At 40.2% G+C, this 23,979-nt stretch overlaps 1 protein-coding gene across 1 annotated transcript in view; it reads right to left on the minus strand.

Moving 5' to 3' along the window:
• Window positions 1–2,806: 2,806 nt before the first annotated feature.
• Window positions 2,807–23,979, minus strand: part of lama2 (laminin, alpha 2) — a 292,372-nt gene continuing 271,199 nt past the window's right edge. The window contains exons 54-63 of the mRNA XM_078399541.1: window positions 21,949–22,097; window positions 21,276–21,452; window positions 18,768–18,942; window positions 15,157–15,269; window positions 11,644–11,833; window positions 8,301–8,456; window positions 6,333–6,486; window positions 5,179–5,309; window positions 4,364–4,586; window positions 2,807–3,376 (exon numbers count right to left, since the gene is read on the minus strand). Coding sequence (XP_078255667.1) covers window positions 3,225–3,376; window positions 4,364–4,586; window positions 5,179–5,309; window positions 6,333–6,486; window positions 8,301–8,456; window positions 11,644–11,833; window positions 15,157–15,269; window positions 18,768–18,942; window positions 21,276–21,452; window positions 21,949–22,097 — 1,620 coding nt within the window. The 3' untranslated portion in view covers window positions 2,807–3,224. The remainder of the gene's footprint in view (window positions 3,377–4,363; window positions 4,587–5,178; window positions 5,310–6,332; window positions 6,487–8,300; window positions 8,457–11,643; window positions 11,834–15,156; window positions 15,270–18,767; window positions 18,943–21,275; window positions 21,453–21,948; window positions 22,098–23,979) is intronic.

The following is a 23,979-nucleotide window of genomic DNA, read 5'->3' on the forward strand; positions in this document are numbered from 1 at the left end:
GTGTTCTAGTGCATCAGTCACTGAAAGGAAGCATGCAGGTACAGCAGGCAGTGAAGAAAGCCAATGGAATGTTGGCCTTTATAACAAGAGGAGTTGAGTATAGGAGCAAAGAGGTCCTTCTGCAGTTGTACAGGGCCCTGGTGAGACCGCACCTGGAGTACTGTGTGCAGTTTTGGTCTCCAAATTTGAGGAAGGATATTCTCGCTATTGAGGGCGTGCAGCGTAGGTTTACTAGGTTAATTCCCGGAATGGCGGGACTGTCATATGTTGAAAGACTGGAGCGACTAGGTTTGTAGTGGGCCAAGTAGGCCAAAATAACGACAAGTAGGCAAGGTTAACGAAAGCGTGTTTACTGTATCTCTGGAACTCCAAAAGGGAATGAGAGTCATGCGGTCCTTGACCTTTATACTCCCGGCCGAAGTCCGCCTCCTTGGCTCGACCCATTCCCGTGCCGAGGGGTCGTGAGTGGTATGGCCCGACCCTCGGGAGCCGCCACACGTATAAGATTATTAAGGGGTTGGACATGTTAGAGGCAGGAAACATGTTCCCAATGTTGGGGGAGTCCAGAACCAGGGGCCACAGTTTAAGAATAAGGGGTAGGCCATTTAGAACAGAGATGAGGAAAAACTTTTTTAGTCAGAAAGTTGTGAATCTGTGGAATTCTCTGCCTCAGAGGGCAGTGGAGGCCAATTCTCTGAATACATTCAAGAGAGAGCTAGATAGAGCTCTTAAGGATAGCGGAGTCAGGGGGTATGGGGAGAAAGCAGGAACGGGGTACTGATTGAGAATGATCAGCCATGATCACATTGAATGGCGGTGCTGGCTCGAAGGGCCGAATGGCCTACTCCTGCACCTATTGTCTATTGTCTGTAAACACGCACAAAAACAATGCAAGTTTAAGCTCAGTCTAGAAGCAAAATGAACAGTCTGAAAAAGGGTCAACTTTGGACCTGCAGTGACAATTAATACAATCCCATTCAAATGAACGAGAGCTCTGATTTTGTCTGAAAAATTAAGTGCTAGCATGTGAAAAATATTTATTTTGCTGAATGTCTTTAACTAGTTTCTATTACCGAAACTGAGGTCTCCTTAAATGGGAAATGACAAGCCAAAGAGTAGCAGTGGCTTTGTACACTCTTTGCCAGCCTGACTGTGTTTTCTGGCAGGCTTTTAAATAGGTTGGCAAAATTCCCCACCAAAGTAAGCCTGGGTACGTTTAAAACCGATCGGAAATCCTTTATTCAATGTTCTCAGAGAAAAGAGTAAAATGTATATAGTGAATGTTTGTGAAATTTCACCACGATACATAGCCAGTGATATTAGTGATGCTCCTGATGGCCTTGTATATTCTTTAAAAATATATATCTCAGAGAAGAAAAAACACCAAACTTACCTTGGAAAGGTTATAAATTCCTCTACCAGCTTTCAACAACATGGATTGCTGAGACTCCCTGGCTTTTCTGTTTGTCAGAAACATTGCTCCAACCATAGAAGTGCAGCTCCTTCCTTAACATGCCATACACCGTTCCATGAATCTGGAGAACAGTGGCCCTCCCTGGGTCTTTATGGCTGCGGTACATACAACTCATATCCCATCTCATCATCTGGTCCAGGCCAGCTTCCAGAGGAGCAATCATTCAATTTCTCATTCCCTTTTCTTATTTCCGTGAGGTCCAGTAACTTGTTCTCGCTTACATGTCATTCAACACCTATTTGATATCTTATTTTTGCTATTTCTCGACATAAATGGGTAATTTAATGTACAATTAATCTACCAGCAGATTTTTGGGATGTGAGAGAAAACTGCAGCCCCTGGAGCGAACCAATAGACAATAGGTGCAGGAGTAGGCCAATTGGCCCTTCGAGCCAGCACCACCATTCAATGTGATCATGGCTAATCATTCTCAATCAGTACCCCATTCCTGCCTTCTCCCCATACCAATGTGGTAACTGGAAGAAAGTGCAAATTCCACACAAACACCATTAGCGGTCAGGATTTAAGTGGATCCCTAGTGGTCTGAGACAACACTATACTCATGTCACTCTGGTGTTGGTTTCTGAGCCAGTTAGTTCCATTGCCTCTACATTATCCCGCCTTCTCTTGCTGCTAGTTACTCTAGGCATCCCCCAATGGTCAAGATGTCCATGATTGATCTCACTTGCTTCCAGCCATGTGTACTCTGTCTACACCTTCTGCCTAAGATGCACCGCCTCCTTTTCTTCCTCCCCTCTTTATATCTTCTCCTCCCAACTTTCTGCTTTTGAGGTTGTCCAGTGGTTGTTTATCAGTGAATGTTTTTAATATAATGTCTTTTGAGTTTGAGTTCTAGGTTTTATTTTGATTAGTTCATTTAGTGATTGAGACATATGGGCCAGTACGCCCCATACTCAAAAGGCACTTTCCAGGAAGACCAGGCTATTTTATTTTTTAACATATTTATTTTTGAGACTGCGGAATAATCAAAAATTCAGTCATTTTATGAGTGATCTCAAAATGAAGTTGCTGATGTCTCTGTTCAGTGTTATTTTAAATTAAGTTATATTAAACTGAAGTTTTAGTCCTATATTCCTCGCCACCAGAACTGCAAGATATTAATAGGTAATGGTAATGTCTACTGTTTAGATATTAGGTTTTCCAAACGTATCAATGGGGATGATTTGACTTGGTTTCATTTGAATTATATTTTTCTATTTTTACAGAACCAGTTTCTTCAAAATTCCTTGAAATCAAGAATAGGTTTTGCAATTGCCAACCCTCACTTAAACACAAAACTACGAGTTCTGCTTTAACAATGTTTACTGAAATAGTTATATCATATTCCACACTGCAGATTACATTCTTGCACACAGACAAGCAGCAAAATTAATGGGAGACTACATAATGCAAATAATGAATAGGCAAAGGGCATCTATAGGATAAAAAGTACTTATTTTTAATTTTACTGAATAAATGAAAACTCAGAATTATTCAATGCTGTGCCTGGTGTTTAATTTCACTGGCAACAATGCAATTAAGTATCAGGGGTGTCATACAACAGGCAGGTGATATTGCTGTTTTCTGTACTGTTCTATCCCGTAATGTTTAGCAAAGAGAAAATAAAGAATTACAGTGAAGTAACATGAAGATATTCTTTAATTTAAGTCTCCAAAATTATTTTTGCTGTGTGCAGGCTTATTCTGAACCGTAACATTTAATCTTTGTTTAAAGCATCCTGGGTAATTCATTATGCAGGACATGTGTGCGGTTGGACACCCTTGAGCTCCTCTGATTTGCTGAAGTCCACTTCAATTGTCTGAGTTGGCTTCATTAGTTTCAGGTTACGAATGCAGCCTTTGAAAGGAGTATTAATGGTCAGTGCTAACTGTCTCATGTCACCTGAAATAAAAAAATATATATATTATTTCCACCATTGAGTTATTATAGACAAGGGCAACAGAGGTGCAATTGCAGAAAATCTGCAGTAACAGTGGAGTACTCAGTGATTTAATCAGCTTATTTGATGAGAAAAGTTAATATTTATTTAAGAAAATAACTGCAGATGCTGGTACAAATCGATTTATTCACAAAATGCTGGAGTAACTCAGCAGGTCAGGCAGCATCTCGGGAGATATTTAACGTTGTAAACCTTTCAGCAGACCTATGAGCAAGCGGGTACAATAGTATATTTATTTTACTCTTACATAGTTTCAGAATCTGTTGACGTGGTTGAATATATTATTCTAGGGAGTAACTAAATGATCACTTAAACCTGGCTTATTCAACTCTTCATATCCAGCACAGTCAAAACCCTATGTATTCAGTAAATATATCTCACATGAACTGTTGTCAAACGTTAAGCACTGAACATTTAAAAATTGATGCTGCTGCTCTTGAACTGCCCTGTAAAGTACTAATTATAGGACATTTAAATACAATTTGTTTGTTCACTGTATTATGCTAGTTCATAAAAATGAAGGATAGCTCTTGCAATATTATAAATTAGTAATATGGCACAACACTGTACCTGTAAGTTATTACAATATTTATATTTCTGTTTCTCTTTGATCATTAGGAAATGCATCTTAGTCGATTAAATAAGCTATTCGATTGTTGTAAAAAAAAAAAAACTCTTTTATAACAGCGATATCTTCACAGATTAGACTTGATCTGGGAACATTGTGAACCCTGATGTTCAGAAATGTAGTGGATTCTCAACTGGCCCTGAAATGGTTCAGTAAATCATCCAGTTGCATCAAAGTCTTTAAAATGTGGGGGCATTTTTTCCACACAGATGGGCAAAATTTCAAGAACTTGACAACTTCATGGTAGCAATTGGTCATGAAGCATCACAATGAAAACAGTTTGGAATGAATTTGTGCATACCTGGATATCCTCCAATAAAGACTGGATCATTGGTGTCAGTTGCTGTGGAGGTTACACTTGGACTTCTGCTTTCTACTTTCTTTCCATCCACTGTCAGTTCCAAAATGTGTTTAATTTTGTTGACTACCACATTGTGCCACTGTCCACGACACAACTCATTGAACTGCAAAGGCTCATAGACGGCTGTAAATATACCAGCTCCATTATCATTGTGAACAAATATCTAACATAAATATGAAAGGAAAGAAAAAGTATTAGGGAAAGCATTGTTGAGATCTTATTGAAATAATCATGAAAAGATATATAAATACCTGAACATTTCTTTTTGTAAAGATTTCCTATTTTGCACTCTAACAGGTGGCATCCATATATCCCTTCTTATGCACAGTTATGAACCATCCAATAGAAAAATTGCTCACTAACCTATATTAGCATGAATTATTAACACCTCAATTTTAAAGTTATTTTCCTTGCTCCAAACTTCTCCATGATCACACACCTCCCTCTGGTTTAAGCTTTCTCCAGTACTTGGACATATATTTGCACTCGTCCAATTCTGTGCTCTTGTGCTTCCCCAATTTTAATCATCCCACATTTAACTGTGTCTTCAGCTGCCAAGACTTTAAATTCATTAATTATCTTTATAAACACCTCTATTTTCTGTAACCAACCATAATCTGGTCTTAGACGTGGTCCCTTGAAGGCTGTCCTGCAAAGCTTTTTGGCTTGTATTTTTACACTAAATATGTTATACAAATACAAGTTGTTGCTGCTTGCAAATCAAATGATTTCCATTATACATGACAATAACTTACTTTTCCATTGACTAGTTCAATACCAAGTCCATCTACTCTCTGACTGCTGATTCCCAACAGGACGGCATCTCTTTGAGATGTGCGGAAATCAAACTCGATTTGTAAATCTGTTCCAACTCTATAACGCTGAACTGAATTGGCACAAGAGAACATACAATGGTTGTAAGAGACTCTATGTATGAAGTTAAAATGAAGTAATGAATCAAATTGATCACTTAGTTTCAATGCATCATAGTCAAATATAAACGGTCTCCAATAATTATTTTGTAAGCACCACCTACTGCCCTCTATGCATTGGCATGTATTTAAAATATATGTGAAGGCAAATCATGGATTCTGTCCCAAATGCAAAATTATTGAATCATATTCAATCTCATGAATAGTGGTGCATTACAAATACATCAGAAAAGAGCAACAAAATGTTGATAGGAGTCTTAAAGAAAATAAATTTCATTACAGAACATAAATTTGGAGATGACACTGAATAAGATGATCTCTGCAACTTAATCTGGAAAGTTTATCTCCAGCACATTTACCTCCAACAGAGCCTTGAGTACTTCAACCAGAACTCCCTTCACATAACATTCTCAAGAAACCGAGAATCTGCCACTATATTATGTTTGGCAATGCTGAGATATTTCAGAAATGACTTTCTGTCCTAACTTTGTTTCAAGCTCCTAATGTCAATGTCAATTCGAAGTACAGTGGAGACACAAGAGACTGCATATGCTGGAATTTTGAGTATAAAAGCAAAGTGCTGGAGGAATTCAATGGGTCAGGGAGCACTTGTGGAGGGAAATGGACATGACATTTTGGGTCAGGACCCCTATGCAGACTGATTTTTTAAAACTCAATTTAAAGTACATTGTGGCAAGTACAAATCGGAAGATGGAGTTGGGCTGGGAAGTAGGGTTGGTATTTAAATATCATCAGATGAATAGTTGATAAATACACTGGTGACAGAAACTCTGCAGTTCTGCCCTTAAATTGCAATAGACTTGTGAATGGGAGGCACACTTTGGAGATTGTGTATACTGCATACGTAATCTGAAAGAGTGCATAGCAACTGTATTTGCAAGGGCAGTGTTTTCAAATGATAACTGATTAACATGAGCGTAAAACAAATGGAAGAAATATGAATTTAATATTTATACCTGTCTTAGCAAATCCTGTTCCATCAAAATAAGTTCCTTTCTGACTGTTGAGAAAACAGGTGCCAACATCTAGGCTGGATGCTGGATTATCCAAGTTAAAGGTTTTGTCATTCAATCTAAAGTTACGAATGCAAGCATTTATACTGTAGACCACCTGTGTTGAAAAAAAAAAGAATAAACAGACCATTAACTACCAATGTATGTTGAGATGATCAGGATTTAAAATAACTTTGGAGTCCTCTTCAGACTACTGTTGGGAACGAAGGGGGGAAGACATCTATGTAACTATATTCATTTGTAGTGTAGGCTGAAATGGTATGAACAATTCTGAGTGAAGTTCGGCTATTTTTAAAGTGGTCTAATTTTTTGATAATTTTTTCCCTGTGTATTAGAGTTTCAAATATGATTTCAATAGTTTCAAAATATGATAATAGCTCTACTCCCCCTTTAAATACTCGGATGCAGCCAGTGAAGGGACCCAGTAAGGAGGTGCTTCAAAACATTCACCCATTAAAAACACTGAACCCACTCTTGATGTGGAAATGGCTTTGCCATTACAATGCTAGGATCCGGATTTTCATTTCAGATTGGTACAAGGCAAAACCTCTCCTGTTAAATTTAAATGTGTAGGCTATGGAAATATTGCTGACTACTTGAACAGATGATAGAACACATTCAGACATAAATTTTTCCAATTTTCTGAAATATACCAATTACTTGTGTTTGAGGACTGTGATATTTGCAGGCTAAATGTGTCTGAAAAATAATGAATTTTTTTTGCAGAAAGGTACAGCGCCTTCAGTAATTGGAGTGCACATGGATTTTCAGAAGGAACTGACAAAAGTGTTTGCCCCATAGAATAATTTACACATGACAAAACTGAAAATGCAGGAGCACTAATGCTCAGAAAACTAGTAGTTAAAGGAAATGATTGCTGGTATATATTGCAGAGTCAATAAAGAGACTGCTTGTTTTCATCGGATCTATTTTTGGCCATGGGGAGCCACATTAGGGGCAGCACGGTAGTGTAGCAGTAGAGTTGCTACCTCACAACGCCAGAGACTAAGGTTTGACTAAGGTTTGATCCTGACTACGGGTGCTATCTGTATGGAGTTTTCTCCAGATGTTCCGGTTTCTTCCCACCATCCAATGACGTACGGGTTTGTAGGTAAATTGGCTTTGGTAAAATTGTAAATTGTCCCTAGTATGTAGGATAGTGCTAGTGTATGAGGTGATCACAGGTCGGCGCAGACTTGGTGGGCTGATGGGCCTGTTTCCGAGCTGTATCTCTAAACATTGTATTTCTAAATGCTAAACACAAACCTAAAATATGAGGGAAATAAAGTTGTTTTTTTTGGAAAATAAGGAATTCATGAATGGATAAAATAGGATAAATACAATTTTGTGTATAACAATGTTCACTTAATTTTTAGCAGATATCACCAAAAACCAGAAGTAGTTTAAGATACTGAGGACAGTAAACACATGTGCACTAAAGTGCTTTTTAGTTAACATAGTTAACTAAAGGATGAAAAAACCCATTACATTTGATCATTGTGTATAAAGATTTTGTGTGAAAGAGTGAGAAATATATGAAACAAAACTTTAACTGGGTCACTCGAGAGAGTTTTGGATATCCTGGTAAAGAAATGCACCAAAGCCATGAGAAACCCTGAATGATACCCGGGATCGCAACTATAGTTATGAGGTGAGACTTGAGATATCAGGACTATTTCTACTACATCAAAAGAAATTAGAAATGAGATTCATTTGATGCGTTTAAATTTCTGAAGAATTTAGATCATGTGAACAGTCGGGAATAATCCCTTAGCTTTGGTGTTGGTAACGGAGGTAAAGTCAATTTAAACTGGTTATGCAGGAGAGAAGGTGCCATGCAATAAAGAGGGTTTGGGGTAGAGACTAATATATATTTATTTTTTAAGAAAAAAATTATGCTTCACATCTTACACGGCCAATTCTTCTTGTTGTGTAGCTCTTAGGCAATCCTCCGATATAAATCATCCCCTCAACATCCAGTATGGTTGCACTTTTAGGACTGACTGCAGTTGCCACAATAAGGTCAGATGTAACTGTTACTCTCTTATTATTCCGTTCAATACTGATCTGCAAAAAATAAATGTTAATTGATTTAAATAATTCTAAGTTCTATTCCACTTAGCTAAATGTTGCCATACAGTATGTGATATCATCAAATAAAAATAACTAACATTGACATTTTTTATAATGAATTTTTCCCCACAGAACTGTCAAAAAATTCCTTACCTACCCCTTTTTAATTCATTTGTTCATGGTAATGTCATCTGAAAGTACAGTGTCACTTTCACATTTATGATGTATGTACAGTATACCTCTGAACTGCCTGAGAAACAGCACTTCCCAGCCTCACAAGTTCTTTCTCTTCCATCTCCACGATCTCCTACCACCTGCCTCCACATACCACCCTCATGAAGAAACACTCTGTCGTGCCTTAAAAAAGGGCACTTCCCAATCCCCAAGCCATTTTACTTCCATCCCCTGCTTTCTCCCCACACAGCCACCCCCTTCCACTGGAAAAATACATTATCAATGCCAAGAAAGCAGTATGAATGAATGGATGAATACTTTATGAATGAATGAATACTTCATCCAGCCCCGCTAACATTGCCTAATCCACAATGGATTTCTGATCTTTTTCTTGCCAGTCTCACTCCACCAGGAGAAACTGGGTGGCTAGAACAATGTCTTGACACATCATAAGACAGAGGAGCAGAATTAGACCATTCGGTTCATCAAGTCTATTTTGCCATTTGATCATTGCTGATCCATTTTTCCCTCTCAAACCAATTTTCCTGCCTCCTCCCTGTAACCTTGAACACCTTTACTAATCAAGACCCTATCAATCTCTGCTTTAAAAATACCCAATGACTTGGCTTTCTCTGCCTTCTGTGGCAATGAATTCCACAGATTCACCACCCTCTGACTAAAGAAATTCTTCCTTCACACCTGGGGAAATACTACACGTGCACAAGAATAACTCCTCCAGTTCCACAGCATTTTCAAATCCATCCTTCATTCTGTATCCTGCTCATAATACACTCGTACTTGATTCACCTCTGAAATCAATGCCTCCCACACTTTAAGTTTATCCCCCGAGCCACCTACTAAACCCCAGTGATAGTGCGTACTGGTGAGAAAAATTGAATGGTCACCTCCTTAACCCGTAGACTAAATGTGAAAAAGCAACCTGTTAACCAGAATTTGCTGAAGAGGCACATGGAAAGCCCGTGTTCCTAAGTAAAAAAGAAAGTGCTAGAGGAACTTGATGGATCAGGCAGCACCTGTGCAGGGAAATGGACAGAAGACATTTTGGGTCAGGACTCCTCTTCAGCTGACTACCTAAGCTTGGGGAGAATGCAACCCCTTTACTAATTCGGTAACCAAAACACCATGGCAGCAATTTGACTTATAGAGGCTTCATTAACTGACCACTGCTAGGAACAGAAGCGGAATAACCAGCTGGGTTGCAACAGTGCTCAGGAAATGCTCCAGCAGAAATGATAATCCAGCCTCAACCAGCTGGAGATTGTTTTCTGCCTTGCACTGCCTTGTCTTGGCAGTAACACGACTTTCCACTGTAAGCTTGGGAGAATTCATTAGCCCAAAGAGAACGGGGAGAATCCAAGCTGGTCAGGCTGCTGACCACAGGCCAAGCACTGCAGACATAGTGTCATACAGCGTGGAAACAGCCTTTAGCCCAACCTGCCCATACCAACCTGCCCATGCCCATCTGCATTAGCTGGCTCCATATACCTACTACTTTTTGCGTAAAAAAAGTTGCTCCTCAGGATTCTATTAAATCTTTCCGTCCTCTTATACCTATGTCCTCTGGTTCTTGATTCCCCTACTCTGGGTAAAAGATTGTGTTTATGCTACCTTTGCCTCTTACACACCTCTATTAGATCACCCCTCATCCTCTTGTACTCCAAGGAATAAAGTCCTAGCCTGCTCAACCTCTCCCTATAGTTCAAGCCCTCGAGTCCTGGCTACATGCTCAAGAATCCTCGCAGTTTTCCAGTTGGATGAGGCCAGGCCACACAATCTGACAACTGAGTATAGCTGAACATAACTTTTTGCAAACATGATCACTGTGATGAGCTTTGGGCGATATTTCTGCATTCCTGCTCAGGCCACATAACAACACCAGCCTTAATTACACTCTTGTTTATGCTTTGCCTACCACTAGAGTTCATAGCTGCATATGCATCACTATGGGCTCCCCGTTTACTGTAAACTTGGGAACATTCAAAACTCTGTTTACTTATCCTAATTCAGACTGCCAACCATTCATCCATCATCCTCATATTCACCACACTGGATCTCAATTGAACAATGCCTCCATTTTACAATTCATGCATATTTTCAAATAATCTCACTAATGTCAGCCTGCCATATCTTTATGATCTGTTTTCAAACATTGGGCTTCTGTTTTATCTCAGGGCTTCCACTTTGGCTTCTTGTTGATCCAGAATTGAACGGCGCTTGGCAGATACTTGGCAAAGAGCTTTCTGCTACTCGTAAAATTCTGTTATGCATTCAAGACTTAAATCAACATGTATTACTTATCACGGGGCAAGTCATATCTGGAGACATTAATCCAGTTGCAGAAATACAGTGATGCCCCTACCAATTCAACATTCCCAATTGTAAGACTAATCCATGACTACCAAATGAATACCTGCCCTTCAATGCTCGAACTTCCCCATGCCGCATTCTCCATTCATAAAATTACAAAAGAGAAAGAGGCCGTTTGGTTTACCATACCAATGTGAGACACAAGGCAGTAATCAAATTACGTCCAATCCCTAGGCTCTCAAAATGTGACATTGTGGGTTTTCCAAGTACTCATCCAGATAACTTTGAAATATTGTGAGAGTTTCTGCTTCCATCATCATTTCAGCCAATGTGCTTCAGACTCCCACTTCTATTATGAATTAATTTTATTTTCTCTCAACTTTCCTGTCATTATTCAAACAATGTTCCTGGTATGAAGAGAAATATGTTCTGCCTTTTTCTAAAGTCATATGTTGGCCTTTAAAAATATTCCACCCAATTTTATGGCACTATTCGCTTTCTGTTTTTCTCTTTTCACTGATAATGCCCAACCTGCTGAATATTTCCACTACTTTGTTTTATTTGATATTTACCTTTGAGAGGGTATAATGTTTCCACCTGTGCACAATTCAAAAGGTTGAATCTTCGTATCTATTTTAAAATGGTAAATTAGTAATGGACTTTAATTTGCTTTTATTACCTTATGCCATTCCCCATCATTTATCTTCTTTTGAAGAACTGTGCTCATGTTTCCACTTCCAAGGTCATAGCTGAAATGAGCCTTTCCATCTTTTATTTGAATGGTTGCAAAATCTGCATGGTTAATTCTGGCCATATAAAATACAAGACCAGATTCCGCTACTGTTCGTATTTCAAACTCAATTATGAGGCTGCAAATAAACCAGAATCATTAATCACTCAGTATCTTGCAATGAGTATAGAATTAAAAACCGCTGAAGAGTTATTTTCTTGCTTGGTATTATCACACAGCCACAGGTAATTTAAAATAGCATTTCAGTTGTAGAAAAGTATAAAATGGCATATCTTAAACAAATGGTTACATTAAGCAGTTTTTTAATTTAATTAACAGCACCACTGATACGATAGGGTATTTTAAATATATAAATCTTTAAAACTCCTTAAACAATGAATTGTTCCAATGCAGCAAAGAAAATCTGTGAATGGAATTGTAAATCTTTAACAGAATCTGTCAGATTTATCTTTCATTATTTGCCTCAGTAAGAAGTGATATTTTTAATGAAGGAGATACTACCTAAACAGATTCACCTTTAATGAACTAATTTGCGAGTGAAGATTGAAAAAGAAATCTACATACATTTCTTTTTCTTCAAAGCATTACCTGAGAGGCTAAATATTTAGTATATTTAGAATAGTGGCATCTATATACTGAAACTCGTTTGTTTGTTTGTTCCTGAATTACAGCCAAAACGGTACACAACAGCGTGACAATTTTAGGCCCACCTTACTCACCATCTAATGGAAGAAGTTTGAAATCGGTGTTATATATTTAAAGTTATTCACATTTAAAAGTTTAAATCTATCTCCTAAGGAGGGAGGGGGGAGGGGAGGATAAGGGGGTGGAGGGGGGGGAGGTGAGGGGGGGAGGTAGGTGAGGGGAGGGGGGAAGGGGGGGAGGGGGGGGAGGTGGAGGGGGGGGAGGTGGAGGGGGGGGAGGTGGAGGGGGGGGAGGTGGAGGGGGGGAGGTGGAGGGGGGGAGGTGGAGGGGGGGAGGTGGGGGGGGGGAGGTGGGGGGGGGGAGGTGGGGGGGGGAGGTGGAGGGGGGGAGGTGGAGGGGGGGAGGTGGAGGGGGGGAGGTGGAGGGGGGAGGTGGAGGGGGGGAGGTGGAGGGGGGGAGGTGGAGGGGGGGAGGTGGAGGGGGGGAGGTGGAGGGGGGGAGGTGGAGGGGGGGAGGTGGAGGGGGGGAGGTGGAGGGGGGGAGGTGGAGGGGAGGAGGTGGAGGGGGGGAGGTGGAGGGGGGGAGGTGGAGGGGGGGAGGTGGAGGGGGGGAGGTGGAGGGGGGGAGGTGGAGGGGGGGAGGTGGAGGGGGGGAGGTGGAGGGGGGGAGGTGGAGGGGGGGAGGTGGAGGTGGGGAAGGGGAGGTGGGGAAGGGGAGGTGGGGAAGGGGAGGTGGGGAAGGGGAGGTGGGGAAGGGGAGGTGGGGAAGGGGAGGTGGGGAAGGGGAGGTGGGGAAGGGGAGGGGGGGAAGGGGAGGGGGGGAAGGGGAGGTGGGGAAGGGGAGGTGGGGAAGGGGAGGTGGGGAAGGGGAGGTGGGGAAGGGGAGGTGGGGAAGGGGAGGTGGGGAAGGGGAGGTGGGGAAGGGGAGGTGGGGAAGGGGAGGTGGGGAAGGGGAGGTGGGGAAGGGGAGGTGGGGAAGGGGAGGTGGGGAAGGGGAGGTGGGGAAGGGGAGGTGGGGAAGGGGAGGTGGGGAAGGGGAGGTGGGGAAGGGGAGGAGGGGAAGGGGTGGAGGGGAAGGGGTGGAGGGGAAGTGTGGAGGGGAAATGTGGAGGGGAAGGGGTGGAGGGGAAGGGGTGGAGGGGAAGGGGTGGAGGGGAAGGGGTGGAGGGGAAGGGGTGGAGGGGAAGGGGTGGAGGGGAAGGGGTGGAGGGGAAGGGGTGGAGGGGAAGGGGTGGAGGGGAAGGGGTGGAGGGGAAGGGGTGGAGGGGAAGGGGTGGAGGGGAAGGGGAGGTGGGGAAGGGGAGGTGGGGAAGGGGAGGTGGGGAAGGGGAGGTGGGGAAGGGGAGGTGGGGAAGGGGAGGTGGGGAAGGGGAGGTGGGGAAGGGGAGGTGGGGAAGGGGAGGAGGGGAAGGGGAGGAGGGGAAGGGGAGGAGGGGAAGGGGAGGAGGGGAAGGGGAGGGGAAGGGGAGGAGGGGAAGGGGAGGAAGGGAAGGGGAGGAGGGGAAGGGGAGGTGGGGAAGGGGAGTTGGGGAAGGGGAGGAGGGGATGAAGGGAGGGAGGGAGGAGACGGGGCTGCACCAATGCAGGAGAGGTTTCACTTGGTCCAGTTTCCTCTAATATCATCAAACTATTGGGCCAGAACTTACTATGAAATGACATGCTGAATTGCTGGCATTTTTCCACTTAAGTTCCATTGTTCAGAACACCCATCTGAATTTTTGAAATCACAAATTTACTGGCTGCTACTGATATTGGATCTCACAGAATCCAATGGTGGAAAGAAAATTTCCTGTAGTTTTCTAACGCTTATCTTAAGAAAACTTGCCCACTGAACCAGTGTCAATATAAACAGAAACGGCAAGTATGCAAAAAAAGGAATTTCAATGTACATAGGTCCACGTGACAATAAAGTACCAGTGAACCATTAAATTAATTTATTTTGAAGTTAATTAGCAACAGCTGAGAGGGAGAAGGGAAGATGCAAGGTAATTCTCAAATTTATGAATTAATTGAATTCAAACACTGAAACAATTTTAATTGTTTAACAGTATTATGTATTAACGATTTTAATTCTTATAGATAATTTATTTTAAAAGTAGTTGTTAATTATTTATTTTGTTTAACATTTCTGAATTGACAGTGAATTTTATAAGTTTTCTAAGTCCGTGACAGGTTTGATAGCCTCGGGGTATGGAATGCTATTTTCAGTGGTTTGTGTAGTTGATCTTATTTTGGTGGCCTTACACCATGTAAAGTCCTGCAACGATACAAAGCCTACCAGTTTATGATCAGAAGATCAATATTACGGCATTCAGGAAACGGTAAGCTCATTCATACTACGTGGACATCAGCAAGTATAAGCAGCTTACTGCTGGCAATGTTTTGGTCATCATGATCAAATCACAAGTACCTTTTTACCAAATAATTTAAGAAGCAACAGAGCATCTTATATTTTTTTAATCAAATACGTCACTTCAAAAGCTAATTCTAAAAACGTTATAGGTTTTTCAAGCTCAATAAATAAAGGTTAGAACTCCAAGAGGTTTATGTTGCCCAGTTCTCAATAGCATTTAGTATTTATTTCTTTGGACAAATGATAACTCTTCTGCACTCTTTGTATTTACCAATTTATTACCAGAGCAAAATGTGTTAATTAGTTTTATATTACATAAATGGGAATGTTGTATGAGACGATGCTTTCAGTCGTCCTTCAACCCTGAGAAGATACTAATTAATTTTGTTGTTAGGAAATAACATAATCACTTGTGACACTCTTAAGTTAAATTTCAACAATTACCTAGATTTGACTTTGGTACCATCAAATTCCATGGCAACATGACTGTTTTTGGATAGGCCAAAGTACTTGGCTTTTGCCAGCATGACAGGAAGAAGGTCAGCAGCACATGATGTCTACATACAAACGAGATTTAAAAATCAGACCACAGAAGCAGTTCATCATTACAACATCAACATCGCCAACGTAATGTGAAAAATGATGAGTATAAAAACATGATCAGTCAGTACCACAACTTAACCTGGTGACAAAACAGAGTAATAATGGATACTAATTATATGTTTTAAATATCCCTTCAAATAATCAAATATTCATTCACCTATCCATTTCAGAGTACTTAAATGAAGCACTACTACACTGATTCTTTCATCTTCCTCTCTCTCCATGTAATTTAAGCTAAATGAAGTTATTATTATATTTCATTGGAATTGTTTCCAGTCCCATGTATAAGGTAGTTCTTGACAAAAGTGAGCCTATGGTTCGATGTCATCTTAGAAGAACCACATTCAGTTTAAATTCCATTTGGAATATTTTGGAGGACCAAGAACCAAGAACCAATGAAGGTTAAGGAAAAATGTGAAAGGTTCATTCAAGATCAGGAAGGGTATTGATAGGTGAAAGGAGAAGGCTTTAAGGGAGATGGGATGGTAGCCATTTTTAAGATAGCTGTGAAAATAACAAGAGATTATGTTTATGATCTGGAATGAATTGTCTGAAAGAGTAGTCGAAACAGGTTCAATAATTTTAGAAGGGATATGGTATAAAATATGAGGCAAGGTCATGGAAATGGGATGGAAGAAATTATTTTAAAGCCTGGTATAGGCACTGTTCACATTCCTGTCTGCTGGACATTTTAGATTCCATGACCAAATGCTGAATGTGAAAAATTCAATGTTCTTCAATGTACATAGCACAGTATGTGAATAACCAAGAAGGGACTATTTCTTTAAAAAGACGGAAAGTACTGGAGTAACTCAACGAGTCATGCATTATCTCTGAAAACATGGATAGGTGATGTTTAGGGTAGGGACCCTTCTTCAGAGTGATTTTTGTGGGGGAGAGCGAGGAGAAAACTAAAAGAAAGGTGGGGGCAGGACAAAGCCTAGTGAATGGCAGGTAAATACAGATGGTGGAGGGGGAAGATATTTGGACAGAGTCAAAAAGCAAAAGGTGTGAGATAAGGAAAGAAGTGCAAATTGCAAAGCCAGAGGAAGGAGTTTTGGTGGAAGGGAGGGGGAGGGTAGAAATCGGTGCATGTCCAGGAGAGGGAGTTGGGGAGAACAGGAGAAAGGGATGGAGAATGGATGGGGTTTGTAGAAAGTTACCTTAAAATGGAGAATTCAATGTTCATACCATTAAGCTGTAAGCAGCCCAAGCGGAATAAAAGCTGCTGTTCCTCCATTTTGTGCTTGGGCTCACTTTGGCAATGAAGGAGGCCCAGGACAAAAAGATTAGTATGAAAATGAGAAAGGAAGGTAACATGGTTATCAACTGGGCGCTCCAGCATTCTTTGGCAATTTGAGTGTCAGCCTCCGATAAAATGGTCGGCAATTCTACACTTGGTCTCACCAATGTAAAGGCGGCCACATCGGGAACACCATATTCAGTAGATAAGGTTAGAACAGCTGCACATGAACCTCTGTCTCACCTGGAAGGACCTCTGGGGTCCCTGGATGGATGTGAGGGAGGAGGTAAAGGGACGTGTTACATCACCTGCAGATGCAGGGAAAATTAGCTGGGGAGGGGATGATTTGGATGGGAAAGGATGAGGGAACCACAGAGATGTGAAGGGAGTGGTTGGCCTCTGTGAAGGCGGAAAGGGGTAGGGATGGGAAGATGTGACTGGTGATGGGATCACATTGAAGGTGGCGAAAATTTCAGAGAATGATGCATTACTTGCGGAGGCTGGTTGGATGAAAGGTGACGACCAGGGGAACTCTATCCTTGTTCTGTCTGGAGGGAGGGAGGGGGAGCAAGAACACACCTATCGGACACAGAGGAGGCGTGGGCGAGGGTTCTATCTATGACAGCAGGAGGAAAAACTACTTTTACTAAAGAACGAGGACATCTCAGATCTCCTAGAATGGAAAGCCTCATCATGGGAGCAGATGTGGTGGAGAAGGAGAAATTGAGAGACACAATTGGTAGGAGGTCTAGTCCAGATAACTGGGAGTTAGGGGGTTTGTAGCAGACGTCAGTCAATAGTCTTTCCCCTGTGATGGAGACAGAGTTCAAGAAAAGGGAGAGAGATGCCAGAGATTTTCCTAGTCAATTTAAGGGCAAGGTGGAAGTTAGACTATTTATTTACCTTTACCTCACGACACCATTCTGATTCTATTAAATTAACTTTTTTTTTGCTGTAAGCCCGATGAAAGAGACTTTTGAGTTTGAATATTGTTCATGACGATAAAAGAAAATATATATTTTAAGGTACTGATTTGTGATACATAGGATACTGAAAGCAATGTTAGCATTTTCTAGGGTTGGTGAAATATGTTCAAGTTCAATTATTAAATGGTAGAGGAAAGTGAAATGGAGCTATGATCAGTAGCACATGCAACAAAACATTAAAATATGTTAGAAAATTATGCTCAGAATAAATCTTGACAATCATCTCTAAAAAATATTTTTAAAGTTGTTCATGATGCACACATCAGAAATGTTCTCCATTAGATGTGATAAAGTATTCACTTCTCCTTCCTGTGTTTATGTAGCTTCCCACTAAATGCATCTATGTTATTTGTTTCAGCCTCTCTCCGTAATCGTGTAACACCAAATGTTAAGATGTGGATTTTGCAGGAAATTGCAAACAGCAGTTGGCATATGTTTTGAATGCTTCAAACTGAAAAGAAATGTACTTGATAAGTGTTGCCTTACAGCTCCAGGGTCACAATTTTAGTTTTAAATTTAAAGTCTGGTACTGTCCGGGTGGAGTTTGAATGTGACAACATGGGTTTTGCCCAAGTGTTCTGGTTTCCTCTACATCCTGAACATGCATCGACTGGTAGATTAATTCATGACTGTACTCTAATGTAAGAAACTGATAGAATTATCAAGTGGACTTGATGGGCATCTGAGAGATAATGGATTACATTGCAATAAGTGAGGAAAGAGATTGTTCTGGGAGTTGGCATAGACTTGATAGGCCTTCTGGCATCCGTCTTGTGTTATGAGAAATATGAGAGCAATTGCATTTGATTTTCAGATCTTTTTGTTCATACGTCCATTTGAGTTGTAACTGAATCTGTTGTAAAGGATGCATTGAATTAATAGATCATCTGTGAAAGATAGTGCATCAATCATAGGAAAACTATTACTTGCCAGTGGCCTTGCAAGTCCTACACCATTCGTTGGTGTTTCTTCATTGTCTATGGAGCAAATTCCTTGTGCTACATAGCTAACTAAGCAGCACACTGGGAGTGTTTCACAAGCTGCAATGGTTCAAGTCAGTGACTCCCCTTCAATTTCAATGAGGGTAAGCAATGGTCTTCCCAATGATGCCCACATCCCACAAACTATTATTAAAACAATAAGTGAACTTCCTTCGATTTGCAAGTATGTATCATTTTTCTAACACCACACAAGCTATACCTATTTGATGAAAAGAAACTCACAGGAGCAGCTGTAGGAATTCTCGTTTCTGGGATAGGTTTTGGAGAGATTTCAGCTGGGATTTTGGTTGATGTTTCGGTCTCATCTTCTTTGGGATGTAGTTTTGAAGGTTTTAGAATTGGGCACCTGCCAATGTCTGCATGCTCAAAAGACACCGGTTGAGCGAAATCCAGAGGTCTAAGGGACAAAGCAAATGAGTGGAAGAACAGGTATATGCTTAATGTATACCCTCAAGTACAGAGATAATACGAAAATAACAGCTATTCATAAAGGTTTTCTGATCAGATAAATTATCACAAATCTGCTATAATTGGTATCATCAAGATAAGTGCAATTGTTATTCTCAAGAATGCTTTTGTGAAATAATCCTAAATAAGAGCAACAAATGTATCAAGAAAAAAGAGAGATTTCTATCATACAATTTCTACACTTATTTTTAAATATACATTATTAAGAATAACGATATAAATGATGTACAAAATTTCATATCCAGTTTTATGAACAAATTTCATTGCCTGATCATCTGAGAATTTTGGGTTCCAGTTACTAGGACATTTGGTTCATAGCTTTAGAAGTATTAAAATATTTCTGATGCTGTCATTAAGCCAGTTAATATCTCAGCTAGTTTGATTAAATACTTTCATTTAGATATAGTTTTCAACCACTGCAAAACGGTTTGCATTTTTGGGGATTGACTAAATAACCAGTCTGAATGGGTTAGACTGGATGAGAAAGAGAGTGAAACTGTATGAAAATACATCATTACAACAGTGATGGCATTTCTGCGGTTGGTCAATGAGATTTATGGGAGATATTCAGAAAAACAACGAAAGCTCAGCTCCAAAGTATTTTAAATAGATTTAGTATTAATCCAATAAATCTGCTGAAATCACGGTCTTGTATTATTAACATGTATTTCAGTGCATTATCTTCTATGGTGAAGTCAAACAATGAAGGAAACTTAATTCCTGTTAATTTAACAAATTTCTTCATTCACAATGCACATCCTTTAATTCTTTTCAAGTCAAATGGCATACTGAACCTGTTTAAAGAGTAGTTAAGAATCAAACTATATTGCTCTGACTCTAAAATATTTATAAGCAGGACGAGTGGATTTCCTTCCCAAGACACTTCACCGAAGCAGTTATGATAATATGGTCATTTCATGTTCTAGTCTTTAATAGTTTATTTAATTAACTGAATTTGCATCCCTCAGTGGCTATAGTAAGATCACACCAGGCTTTAAGATCACAGGTTTATATGACAGCCATTCAATACACTAAAATAATTCAATTTGAAAGTAATCATTTAAAAATAGATTATATTAGCAAGCATTCAGAGATTTTCTTGCCATTCTGCATAATAAATGAGAGATGATTGATCAAGTTGGGATTTTGAAATCATGTAATACATCAATAGGATATTTCCTAACAAGGGCATGAGATTTTTCTTCCATTTCTTGGACAGTTGAGAAAATTTGTTGGGCCATGCCTTTATTATCCCCCATTTATAATCCACTCTTAACTGACTTCACCCATTCTATTCTCTGCGAACTGGCACTGATCCAAAACACTCAAGAACAAAGAACATAGAACAGCATAGCATGGGAACAGATTCTGTAGCACACAATATCAGTCCTTAACACAGTTAAACTAATTTCCTCTGCCTACATGCGATCCATAATTCTCCATTCCTGCATATTTATGTGCCCATCTAAAAGCCTATTAAATCCTCCTATTGTATCTACCTCCATCACTAACGCCAACAAAGGATTCCAGGCACCCACCATTCTGTGTAAAAAAACCTGCCCCACACATCTCCTTTAATTTTTCCTTCTCTCACCTTTGAGATATGTCTCTCATAATTTCATTTTTATCATGTCTCCCCTCAGTTTCTGACACTCCAGAGAAAACAATACATGTCCAACTTCCCCTTATAGTTAATACCCCTCTAGTCCAGGCAGCATTCTGGAACACAAAGTGCTGGAGTAATTCAGCAGGTCAGGCATTATCTGTGGAGGAATGGATGGGTAACATTTCAGGTTGGGACTCCTCTTCAAACCTTCATAAGTAAAGTATCTTTTTATGAAGGGAATTATTATCCCTGAAAATTTTGAAATATCAAGAGGAGAGTTTTTAAAAAGGGAATTGGATGGGCTCTTGAGAGAAATTAATGGGCAGGTTATAGAGAAAATGCAACAATGAGACAAATGGCTTTATTCTGCAAAAAGTAACCTGGATCGGGTGGGTGAATGCCTCACTTCTGTACTGTAGATTCCTACATGCGGTGCCAAGTCAAAGAATCTATGATTTTATTCTTTTTTTTTCTTCATGGTTTGTTTAGTAACTTGTGTGGTATTATGGGATGTCTTAGAGCACCATATAGATACAAATTTAAATTATTGTTATAATTCTGCAGTACGCACTTCTCATAGGCCTAAATGAGGAAACACCATATTATAGTTTATTTTATCTTAATGTTACTTATAACGACAATCAAATTTTACTCACACTGAATTAACTACTAAGTTCCATATGCAACCTTCAAAATGGATGATATTTCTTAATGAGCTCGGTAGGAATGAGGTAGGAACTCCTCCAACAAATAGTCTTTTAATGCTGAGAGGTTGATCGTTGGATAGTCGTAGTTTTTGAGCTCTTTCTTCATTCACCTGTACAGTGAGGGATCTGACAGCAAATGGAATATTGTGTTAGTACCATGCTCACTTTGACTTAGGCTTTCAAACAATAAACATAACAAATTCACATTTAAGTGAATACCAACATTGTACTACTTTTGAAAAATATTTTGAAAACATAATTATATTAATGCTAATGGAGAGGAAAAGTTCATCAGGTTTATAAAATAATAATCATTATCTTTCCACAAATCTGCCAAAGTGTCCACAGTGTAGGAACTAGGGGCACATAGCTGTCAGCTGGGACAATGTTAAGAGAACTGAGCAGTCGACTGAGACAACATTGTGGTAATATAACAGTCTGCTGGGACACGTTGGTGTAACATAGCAGGCAGCCAGGACAACAGTGGGGTATCTAACAGGCAACGGTGTCAAGATTAAGAAATTGCTACATTCAGCAGTGACCGCATTGGAGTTTCATCAGCAATGCATCTAGCCCATGAAGTATCATTAGCAAGGTTAGTAAAGTTTAGTGACTGCCATACCCCTTCAATCTATGCAGTCGAACACTATGTTCCTTTCCATCACTGAACAGTTCAGATTCTGTTTTGACTGTAACACGTCGAGGTTCTCGAGTCCCAGTGGCAAGATGCACCTCCAAGCGCCCTCTGTTTAGGAAAACTGCATAGTAGACCTATTTTTATAAAGCAGAGAGTTTGAGTAAAGACTTTCAGTGCAGACTGCATGAACATTATTGCTCAAACATGAAAATGTCAACCTAAACCTAGTTGAAGAATATATCTCCCATTAGAAACATAATATAACAAGATTATTTCAAAACTATATAGGGAATAATAAGGCAAAACATTTTAAATGTATTGAAATCGGATGTTTCAGTATTACTGTTGGGCAAAGGTAACTACAGAGGTATGAGGGGGGGAGCTGGCTAAAGTTGATTTGATGGTGGAGCAGAAATGGCAGGTGTTTCTGAGAATAATTCTGAAGATGCAGGATCCTTTCATTCCAAAGAGGAAGAACCATACCAAGCGAAGAATGAGGCCACCATGGCTGACAAAGGAAGTCAAAGATAGCATAAACACAAGAGAAGGCATATAATATGACAAAGATTAGTAGGACATTGGAGGATTGGGAAGCTTTTAAAACCCAACCGAAGGCAACTTAAAAAACCAATAAGGGGAGAAAAGATGAAATATGAAGGTTGGCTAGACAATATATTGAGGGGCAGCATGATGGTGCAGCGATAGAGCTACTGCCTTACAGCACCAGAGGCCCGGGTTCAATCCTGTCTGTGGGTGCTGTCTGCACGGAGTTTGTACGTTCTCCTCATGACCAGCATGGGTTTCCCCCCGATATCTTTGGTTTTCACCCACACTCCAAAGACATGCAGGTATGTACGTTTATTGGCTTGATATAATTGTATAAATGCAAAAATTGTCCCTAGTGTGTGTAGGATAGTGTTAATGTGTGGAGATTGCTGGTTGGTGTGGACTCGGTGGGCCAAAGGGCCTGTTTCGCACAGTATCTCTAAACTAAACTAAAGGATACCAATTTTTTTTACAGATATATAAAAAATAATAGAGATGCAAGAGTGGACATTGGATTGCTGGAAAATTACACTGGCGACGTAGTAATGGGGAACAGAGAAATGGCGGATGAACTGAATACGTTTTGTGCTTCAGTCATCACAGAGGAAGACACCAGCAATGTGCCAGAAATTCAAGATAGTCAGAGGGTAGAAGTGAATGCAGTCACTATTATTAAAGAGAAGGTGTTTGGGAAGCTGAAAGGTCTAAAGGTGGATAGGTCACCTGGATCAGATGGACTAGACCCCAGGGTTCTGAGAAAGGTAGACGTAGAGACTGTGGAAGCATTAGAAGTGATCTTTCAAGAATCACTCGAATTAGGAATCATTTCAGAGGACTGAAAAATCGTAAATGTAACTCTACTGTTTAAGGAGGAAGTGAGGCAAAAGAACGGAAATTATAGTGTAGGAAGTAACTACAGATTATGGACCAATTAGTCTGACTTCTGTGGTTGGCAAAATTTTAGAGTCTTGTTTAGCAGCCTCACTGTGGTACCTTATCAAAGGGCTGCTGAAAATCCAAGTAAACAACATTAACTGAGTCTCCTTTGTCTATCCTGCTGTTACCGCCACAAAAAGACTAACAGATTTGTCAGACAAGAACTCCTCTGAACAAAACCATGTTGACTTTGGCTGATTTTATCATGGGCTTCCAGGTACCCCAAAACCTCATTCTTAAAGCCTTCAATCATTCCGGAGGACTGGACAATCGTAAATCAAATTTCTTTGGATAGTGGGAGATGAATCTGTGGAATTCGTTGCCACCGATAGCTGTGGAGACCAAAACATTGGATTTTTTAAAGGTGGAAATTGATAGGTTTTTGATAAGGAAGGGTGTCAAAGATTATGGGGAGAAAGCAGGAGAATGGGTTTGAGAGGGAAAAATAGATCAGTAATGTTTGAATAGAGGAGTAGACTCAAAGGGCTGAATGGCCGAATTCTGCTCCAATGACTTGTGGTTTTATGCTGTTGC

This window comes from Rhinoraja longicauda, chromosome 5, assembly GCF_053455715.1.
Source record: "Rhinoraja longicauda isolate Sanriku21f chromosome 5, sRhiLon1.1, whole genome shotgun sequence".
Lineage (NCBI taxonomy): Eukaryota > Metazoa > Chordata > Chondrichthyes > Rajiformes > Arhynchobatidae > Rhinoraja > Rhinoraja longicauda.